Genomic DNA, 10,091 nt, shown 5'->3' on the forward strand with positions numbered 1-10,091 from the left:
TGCCTGCATGTCATAAGCATTTGAATATAAATTAAAATGTTAAAATCAAATCTGATATTGTTTTACCTTTTATTTGGTGTGTGGAAGGTGTGCGGAAGAGGGGGGTAGTCTTATACGGCGAGTATATAACAAACTCTGTATTTTGAGTGGAAATGTTAGGGGGTCGTCTTATACGCCCAGTCGTCTTATACGCCGGCAAATACGGTAGTTAAAGTGTGAAATGTTTCAACCTGGCTATAAAGTAAGTTGTGTTCCTGGGCTGAAGAAACTCCAAGGAGGCCAGTCACTAGGGAGAGGAAGCTGGGCATTGCTTCATGACATCATTAACTTGGTGCCCATAGCCACCATTTAGGGGCTGGGCTGAGCTGTGAGCCTCATTTTGCGCCATGGGGTCTCGGCAACATCGACTGTGATTCTGCGATTTGGTGGGCTGTCTCTCTGGGGTGGTGGTGGGGCCTGTGTCCCACTGGGGGAAGCTGAGTGTTGCTTTGTGAGTGCCAGGCCCGTTTCTCTATAAATGACCAGTGCACGTTATGGCAGCTTCTGTGTTGAGCATCTCCCCCCTGGTGGTCAGTGTACATCATAACAACTGGTTGGACTGTTGGACACTTAGCATATTAGCCTTTTATATATATAGATAGCTTCTATAAAACATACTGCCTATATCTACAGATTGAGGTAGTTCAAGTAAAGCACTAAACGTTTCTGGCCTGTAATAAGAATTCAAATATTAGCTACTTTATTATGCTTACTACTACATGAAGATGAACAAAGGCATTTACAATGTTGAGCACATCATTAATGGACCCAGAGACTGTGAAGGAGTGCCATCCAGATGCCAAGAACTCCAGGAATTGTTGACTCTGGTGCTGTAGGAATTGAATGGAAGGTGTTACAGAAGGAACCACAGGCCACTTTGTACCGTCCACCCTTCTCCTGAGAAAGTAGAGGGATGATGGCCTTGAGAAATCCTGTTCATCACCCGGGAATTGTGGCGGTCAAGGCCAAATTAAAGGTATAGCGTGAAATCAATGCTGTTAGTCAGCAAAACACAGGATGCACTCTTTTAGAGAGTCGCTTAGTATTCTACAAGTTTATTGTCAAATGGGAAGAAGAAACTAACACTCAAAATATAAAATAGGAGCAACGTTATTATTTTCAAATAATATTGTTTAAAATGGAGAATTGAAGATGACAAACCAAAAAATCTCTACAAATTAATTGTTTAGTAAAAAATCCACAAATACATGTATTACAAAATAAATACACTTGAAAAATAAATACATTAACAATATCTAGTGTATATAATGAAAACATGATTTTGTGGATATTAGCAGAGAAAAACGTTAAATTCCCAGGAAGACTTAATAAGAAATATGAATTGACTGTATTAAAGATGTATTAACTCCACTGATAGGATTTTTGTCAAGGGCACTTGAAAAGCAAGATGAATAATGGAGGGTATATATCACGTGTATGGATGTGAACATATGGAATTATACTGTAAACGTGTGGGTTCTTCCGAAATTAATTTATAAATGGAATCCCAATTATATTCTCAAAGGGATTATCAAAGTATGACAGGTCTTCAGTAAGATAAAGGTGGCTTTACGTTCTGTGAGAGAAGAGTGATTTATTCAGAACATTATGGTTAGATCATTGAGAACGCAAAGCCCACATTGTATTATGGTGGGGTGAAGTCTTGAATGAAAAGGAAGCGGATCGTATTTGTCCACAAGAAAAAAAATCAAAATTTCCAAAGGTCAAAGTATCATATACAAACAAATGTCAAGTGATAAGCCTCGTTCAATATTTGCAGGTTCATTGATCTAGAGAGTAACCCTTTGCCTATCTCCTAGGCAAAGTGTATTATTTTAAAGATATAAACACTTCTTTAAGAATAAGGCAAAGACCTGAGCTATTTTCATTGTCCGGTTCCTTAGTAATTATTTAATCAGAAGCCTGCAGTAAGGTGAACTTTGAGATATAAAAGAACTGAATGGTACTTTCTAGATTCATCTTAATAGGTTCTTTGTACTTGGACAGAAAGCAAACTATTGATTCTGTTAAATAACAACAATTCAAATGGGTAAATTTTAAAGATCTAATCGGCTTTATTGAATGATTCATGAATTGGGCAGCCTCCCATCCAGCAAGTAGAAAGGAGCTCGGCTGGAAAGGAAAGGTTTTTTAAGGCAGGGGTGGGATGTGGGGGGAGTGGGGTGAGATGTGGGGGGTGTGGGATGGAACGTGGGGTGGTGGCGTTATTAGCCAAGAGCGCATTGTTTCAGCCAGGGTTGCCCTCCTGAGGGGACGGGAAGGGCCTTCCTGCAGCGAGTGACTCCAGGTTGACTGGTTACAGGCTGCGTTCCTGCACAAGCCGAAGCTGCAGCTACGTTTGGCATTAAGTCATGGTTCGCTGCTGCGGGCTCCGCTCCACTTCAGTCTGTTCGTTAACAATTCTCATATACTGACTTTATTATTAGCCTGTGTTCTCGCTCTTTCCTTTTCTTCACTCCCTTTCCCTCTCCACCTCTCCTTTCTTTATTTCATTTTAAGTTTGTTTAAAAATAGTCACATGTGTCATCAGAACTCAGGTAGTACAGCACCATGGGAAAGCTACCGCTCCCTGTTTGTGTCCGCCCCGGCCCCTCGCCATTGGCTGCTCCTCTCACGGCGCTGTTTGTGGATGTTTCCCTCAGAGGCCACCTTGTACAGTTTGGGGCAAATAATAGGCCTTCATATATTTTGTCGAAAGAGCGAGTGAAAATTGTAGACGTATGCCGCATTTGCTTAATTCCTTTGCAATTCAGCCAACTGGTATTTTAAGCAGAGTCCTGGGGCTTCTTTTGGAGAGACAATACTCTTCTCCCAGCCCCTCCAATTCCAACACTTATGCATCCCTACCCGTGCATATCTTTGTAATGGTTTCCGTTAAGTTGAAAACATTTCTTTATGTTACCATAATAATCTAATATTTTTTCCCTTCCAGCTGCCGTTGCCGCCGTGCTGCACTGGTAAGATTGTTTTTCTCCTGTGGTCCTCTTTCTGCAGATCGTTATAACTTACCTTCGCTATCATCCTTCGCTATAAGGGGATCATTTCAGTATGATCAGGGTGAATATATATAATCACATGCAACACAGGAGTCTGAAAAAGTAGTTTAATTGATAAATCAGGTCAGAATAATAGAATTTTTTAATAAAGAGATTCATTATTGAAGAGGTTATATTTGAGACTCTATTTCGCTTAACATTAGTATAGTGTTCATGTTGCGAAGATTAATTTTTTAATCTTCTGGATAGAGAGAAATATGAATTTCATTAATCAGACATTTCTGAAATGGCAATTCAATGACATTTATAGTCTACAAATTTTATTGTACTTGGCTTAAAGTATTTTCTGGTTCATTTTAACTTTAAAATCTAACTTGAATGTGTTTTCTTATAGAGAGAAGTTTTAGTACCGACGTAAGACATACTGAGCAGAAAAACAAATATGGGTCCCATTGTATTTGCATGTTGTTATGAAATTATCTGCAGATTATTAGATAATTATTAGTAAGTTTCAGCATAGTTGCTCTTGTTTTTGCAGGAGCCACATAACACACCTCTTTGAAAATGATCGTCATTTTTCTCACCTCTCAACATTGGAAAGGGAGATGGCTTTTCGCACCGAAATGGTTAGTTTTCATGTGGTATTTGATTGTAGTATTTTAGAAATCTAAAAATGTTAAGCTTTTTCTTATGGAGATTTTCAACGATGTTCCAGAGTAGAAAGAGTGGACACCTTCCATCTCCTCATCCCCCAGGTTAGCACCCAGGACACAGCCATTTCTCGTTTCATCCACACCTCACCCCCACCCCCCCCAAAGCAAACGTCAGCCTTACATCATTTCATCTGTAAACACTCATATGTATCTTTTGGGAAGGACTTTTTTGTTGATGACAGTCCCTTTATCACGCTTGAAAACAGTGAACAGCAGTTTTTAATAACATCGAGTGTCAATCCCTGTGTAAATATCTCGATTGACTTTTTTTTTACAGTTAGTGTGTTTGGTATGTTTGAATCAGGATCCAAACATTGCATTTAGTTGATGTATCTCTTATTTCTCTCTTAAGCCTTTCAATCTATAAGTTCCTCTTTCATTTTTGTTTTCCTTGCTATTTATGTTTTGAAGAAGCCTGGCCATTTGTCCTATAGAATTACCCTCAGTAATTCATGTATTTAATATGTTCCACTGTCCCAAATGTCCTGGAAATTGATAGATAAGAGTCTCGATAGCTGAAGGTTTGATTTTTGATACTTCAGAAGTGGGGCTGTGCACTGGCTGTACCAGGTGAAGAGGTATGCGTCACTGGTTGTCTCACTTTCTGTGATGTTGAGATTGATCAGTGGCTTTAGGTATTGTCATAGCTGGCCCTCACCCTAGATCAGTTATTTCACTAGGATTTCCAGGTGATGACTATCTATTTTATTACCTTTTCTGCATTATTGACTGTAACTCTTCTATAAAGGACTTTCCCATAATACTTATTTGGTTTCTCTGGGGTGTACCTCATACATGTAAGGCGGGGTCCTTCTTGATTCCTTCTAGATACCACTTTTCGGAAAAATTAGTAGGTTCTCTTGCATCTTCTCATTATGATCTGATGGGTTGGACGTTGTATAAACTTACCCGTCTGTAGGTGCTGAGAGCCTTGCAGTTGGCTCTCTGTCCCCTTGACAGGACCTCACCAGTGTCCTGTAGCTTCCTTACTTTCTGGTCCTGTAGACATTTTATCTCCTGACCTGGAGTTGTCCAGTTTTTCAAGGAGCCCTGATTCCTTTCCGTGGCAAATGGTATTTAGAGACCACAGTTTTGGTGCTAGATATGCTCATTGCTGCTATTTTATGTTCGATTGGCCTTTTAAATAAATTAGAATTAGGAAACAGTCTTTTTAAGAGAAAATAAATCGTGAATTTATCTTCATATTTTTAAATTCAAATTTAGTATTTCTTGGTTTTTACTTATTTTATATTAAATTCGTATCTTTTCTGTTAGCCTGAGAATCTTGGTTTGAAATTACTTACTTTTGAAGAATAATAGTGCCAAAGGTATTGTTAAAAATGTGATTAAAGTATGATAGCTGAAAACAAATTAGGACTTTCTTGCATTTCAATATGACTTAAGGATACATAGTAGGGATGCACAGTAAAATTGCTATATCTTAAAGTTATTGGAAATCATCTCCCAACTTGATAGTTAATTTCTTTCTTTAAAATTTTTTTGACATGTAGGTATTTAAATTTATAATTTTATGATTAGTAAGATATTTACATAATTCCAAAATCAAACCTACAGAACAAGAATTCAAATAAGCTGTTAGGAGAAACATTTTTGGCCAGGTAAGAGTTTGTGGCTCATAGTAAATTTTAAGTCCCATAGCAAACCACTCACCCTATTCATAAGATAGCCTCCTCCAACACTTACATTATATGGGTTTTCTTAAATGAGGTATGCTGAGCTATATTATTATTTTTTTAATGTAGAAACTATTTTTGAAGCTCTTTTGAACCCATTTGTTTTAGTTAAGACAACGTTATATTAAAATCTGTAGGTTTTTGCAACTTAAGAATTTATCAGTGGTTAGAAACCTGTGAAGTTGATTTTAGCTATTACTTACTTGATTGCTTTGTTTTTGAAACACAGTGTAATTTATGCTTTTTTAAAGCTAATAAGAGGTACAGTAATTATGTGCTTTTTATTATAACTATAATATGTGCTTATTTCAGGGATTGTATTATTCCTACTTCAAGACTATTGTGGAAGCACCCTCGTTTTTGAACGGAGTGTGGATGATTATGAATGATAAGCTGACTGAATATCCCCTTGTTATTAATACATTAAAAAGGTTCAATCTTTACCCTGAGGTAAGTTAGATTTTTTAATTATGATTGTCTTACTTGAAAAAAGAGTGTTATTTGTATTAAATGCTGATTCTAAATCACAGATATGATTCAAAATAAATTTTATTCTATTTTAAAAGGGAGTGTATCTCTTGGAAAGGAGTGTGAAGAGCATCATTAGTTTGAAGGGTGTTAACAGATGTAGTGGGGACTGTTCTGACGGTGGCGTAGGAAATGTGCAGATTGTCTGGGTGGTGTGCTTGAGGGGAGTGTGACAGGGCAGCACCGTTCATGTCACGTGTCACTGGCCACTGTGCTTCTTCCTTCTCTGGGATGCTTCCTGTAACGGGAGGTATATTCTTCCGTGGCCCACCCTCCAGGCAGGGAGGAAGGCAGTGACATCAGTAACTGGTTTGGCCTCTCCTTTACCATCCTTGCTTTCAGGCGACACATCCCTGCACTCCTCCAGGGCCCAGCGGAGCCGTGCCTTCCTCAGGGCTCGCCTCTGACCTGATGGGTGGTGCTCCAGTTGTGCCCACTTCCCCTGGCTCCCTTTTTAGCACACCGGCTGCCAGCAGCACGGGCCTGATGCCAGGGCCGGAGGCCTTGGTTTCTGCAGGGTCCCGAGCCCTGGCTCAGTACCAGTACCGAGTGGGGCTCCCGCTCGTCTCCCAGTGATGAGAGGAGTTGAACTTGCAGGTCAGTGAGTTAGCCCGGCTGATGGATGGGCAGACAGGCCAGCCAGTCAACTGCCCCCCCCGGCTCAGTGCTCTCCTGCTTCCTGAGGACTTTCTATAACCACGGACACATTGCTTCTGCAGAAAGAGGATCCCAAGAAAGATGGGATCACATGGCACGTGTTTGTAAAATAAATGCCTTTTGTCTTTTAAGACTATTTATAACCATTTCCCATGTCATCTTTTCCATAACATCCTTTTTAATGGCTGTGTGCGCAATGTACCATGTTTATTTAGTTCATCTTTTATGAAAATTCTGCTTGTTTTCAACTGTTTAAAATATCCTAACACTGCAGTAAGCATTTTGAACTCAGTCTTTGCACTTGTAAAAAATATCCTTATTTTTTGCACTGTAACCTGTTGATGTGGAGCTGTTGAGTTGAACAGAATACATATTTGAATGGTTGTACATGTCGCCAAAGTGCTTGCCAGCTAGGTTACAGCAGCTGAAATTCCCCTGGCAGTGTTTGTGAGAAGCTTGTTTACTGAGTCCTTGCTACTGTGAGTAATCCTTTGCTCTCTCTCTCTGTGTGTGTGTATGAATTTACAGGAAAAAATGCATTTTCACTTTAAAAAGTACATTTTTATGCCCTTTGTCTAAATTGCCATTGAAATTTTATAAGAGCTCATTTATTATGTGGAGAATGTTAATACTATGTTATATGGATACAACATTTTCCCCCAGCTTTTTGTTAGCCTTTTAGCTTTGTGCATGATGTGTATGTGTTATATCTGTGAATTGTTTTAATTATTTTCTTTTATTCATATATTAAAAAATCTTTTTAATTGTGACAATTATGTTGTTAAGATTTACATTTTTAGTTTATCTGGAGTTTGTTTTAGTATAGTGTGGGGTAGAGTCTAATATTTTTTCACAGTGGTCGTCTATGTGACCTACCACTTGGATGTGTGCACCATCTTCTCCCCACATTCATTATTATATACAACATTATTGTACATTTATGCTTCTGTTTTTGTTTTTATTTTTTACATATATCTTTATTGAGTTCAGAGAGGGAAGGAGCTGGAAAGAGAGAGAGAGGGAAACATCAATAATGAGAGAGAATCAGTGGTCGGCTGCCTCCTGCACGCCCTCTACTAGGGATTGAGCCTGCAACTCAGGCATGTGCCCTTGACCAGAATCGAACCCGGGACCCTTCAGCCCACAGGCTGATGCTCTATCCATTGAGTCAAAGCAGCTAGGGCACTTGCTTCTGTTTTGGACTTTGTATTTAATATGGCCTTCGGTTGAGGTCCTGAGGCAGACTTTGAGATTGAGATTTCCTGCAGGACGTGTGTGGAAGGGATGCCCTTAGGGTCAGTGCCAGGAGGTGGAAGAAGGAAGCAGGGTTAGGCAGGAGAAGGACTTGGGCTGTGATGCAGTCAATATAAAGACAGCAGCCAATCCCATGGGAGCCCTGGAGCTGGGAGGGCTTTGCACAGTTGTCCTACCTGGAGGCAAGGGCTCTGGGACTAGTTATTTAAAGGATGTAGTGGTCCTTGGGCAGTGAGTGTGACCTTTAGTGAATTTGCGCATTAGCAGAGGGTAGTTCCCAGAGAGGGACTCAGCTGAGAGCTGCCAGCTACCATTCTCCCAGCTGCTGGAGCAGGAGGGCCTCAGGCCTGGAGGTCTGGGTGGCAGTCCACCACCCACATGGGGTGCTTTGATCTGTTGGCTATTCTTGTGCCAGGATCACACTTTTTTAATTGTAAGTAATACTTTATTAGGTGTTAGGACAGCCTCTTCAGTTCTCTCCTTTTTGTAATTCTTCTAGATAAAAGTTCCTGACAGATACTTGAAATTTGTTTAGTATTGTTTTATGTGTATGAATTAATTTGAGGGAGAATTCACATCTCAAAAAATCAGATCTATTCAGGAAGACATCTCTCTGATTGTTCAACTCTTCTGTGTTCCTCAGTAGTTTTATAGCTCTTGGCCATATAAATCTTGCATGTTTCTGGTTATATTTTATTCTTGCTGGTGGGTGAGTGTTGAGGACTGACCAGCGAGGAGTCTGTGTTGGGGAGTGTGAGGCTCACCTTAGTAGACTTTAGAGATGCCCAGTAGATGGTACCGGAAGGGAAAATTGGACAATGATCAAGTATCTTAAAACTATTCCAGTAATGAAACTTTAGGGGCTAATATCTTTCCTCATAATGTCTCTATTTTTTAAAAATTAGGTCATCTTAGCCAGCTGGTACCGAATTTATACCAAAATAATGGACTTCATTGGCATTCAGACCAAGATCTGCTGGACGGTCACCAGAGGGGAAGGACTCAGCCCCATCGAGAGCTGTGAAGGCAAGTTTCTCTCTGCGACCTTGTCCAGTAGGTTGTTGCAGCCCAATAGACTTACCCTAACGTACGATCTGAACAACCACCATTTTATTCTGCTTACGGACTTGAGGAGTCAGGATGTGGGCGGGGCTGCAGGGCTGGTCCGTTTCCCTGATGTGAGAGGCCTCGGCTGGCCCCCAGTGGCTGGGAAGACTGGTGTCACCTGGGGGTGCTACATGTTCCTTCTGGCTCCTGGGCCGCGGTGACTGCGAGGCGGGGCTCAGCTGGGGCGCTGGCACGTTCCCTTGCCAGGCAGCTTGGCTTTTGGATAGCGTGCACCTCAGGTGGCCACTTGGGACCTCGTCTCAGCAGTCACATGGTGTGGCTTCTGCGTTCTCTGCTGAAGTAGTCACAAGCCTAGGAGACCCGAAAGCCGGGGGTAGACCCCGTACTCCCGCACGAGGAGTGTCTCCACGGCTGTTCCCCTTCCATCTGAGGGCCGCAGTAGTGGTGTGTGTATGGATGGAAACCAAGGCAACCATTTTCAAAATAAGCATGTTTACTATAAACTGCCAGATGCATGAAGTAATTTCTAGAGCATATGTTTTGTTCATTTAAAGGATTGGGAGATCCTGCTTGCTTTTATGTTGCTGTCATTTTTCTTTTAAATGGACTGATGATGGCATTATTCTTCATTTATGGCACATACTTAAGGTAAGACTGTTCATTGAGAATATTTTAGTTTGTGTTTTAATAATGTTTACTAGAATAATCTAAACAGTGAGAGTAGCATTAAAATGTGGTTCAGTTTTATAACAATGTCATTTCTGATATATCTGCTTGTAGATATAAAATTACTTCCCATTTGGATGATTTCACCATTGTCATGGCCAGCCAAACTGAAAATCATTAGAGGTTTAAATACAACATGGTGGGCTTATGTGATACATTTTAGGTATTCGTAAGCATTTGAGCATAAGCAATATGTGTTATTTACATAAAATGTAATGGGAAGGACCACTCATTACCAGGTGACGTCAGTGGCTCTTTTCTAATGTTAAACTAGGAATATATTCTGTGCAGGTATTTACCATCCGACCTGATTTACTAGTAATTGAGCAGCACTCCTGCCCTAACCGGTTTGGCTCAGTGGATAGAGCGTCGGCCTGCGGACTCAAGGGTCCCAG

At 40.5% G+C, this 10,091-nt stretch overlaps 1 protein-coding gene across 3 annotated transcripts in view; it reads left to right on the forward strand.

Moving 5' to 3' along the window:
- The window catches only part of DPY19L1 (dpy-19 like 1 (C. elegans)), a 52,114-nt gene that overhangs the window by 5,024 nt on the left and 36,999 nt on the right, over window positions 1-10,091 (forward strand). For 2 of the 3 annotated variants that reach the window (XM_015559707.1, XM_015559708.1), the window contains exons 2-6: window positions 2,993-3,017; window positions 3,595-3,682; window positions 5,776-5,913; window positions 8,808-8,928; window positions 9,525-9,618. In XM_015559707.1, coding sequence (XP_015415193.1) covers window positions 2,993-3,017; window positions 3,595-3,682; window positions 5,776-5,913; window positions 8,808-8,928; window positions 9,525-9,618 — 466 coding nt within the window. Of the gene's footprint in view, window positions 1-2,992; window positions 3,018-3,594; window positions 3,683-5,329; window positions 5,389-5,775; window positions 5,914-8,807; window positions 8,929-9,524; window positions 9,619-10,091 lie in introns of those variants that run through there. The other variant, XM_015559709.1, reaches the window with a different exon arrangement.

This window comes from Myotis davidii, unplaced genomic scaffold (assembly GCF_000327345.1).
Source record: "Myotis davidii unplaced genomic scaffold, ASM32734v1 scaffold573, whole genome shotgun sequence".
NCBI classification, from domain to species: domain Eukaryota; kingdom Metazoa; phylum Chordata; class Mammalia; order Chiroptera; family Vespertilionidae; genus Myotis; species Myotis davidii.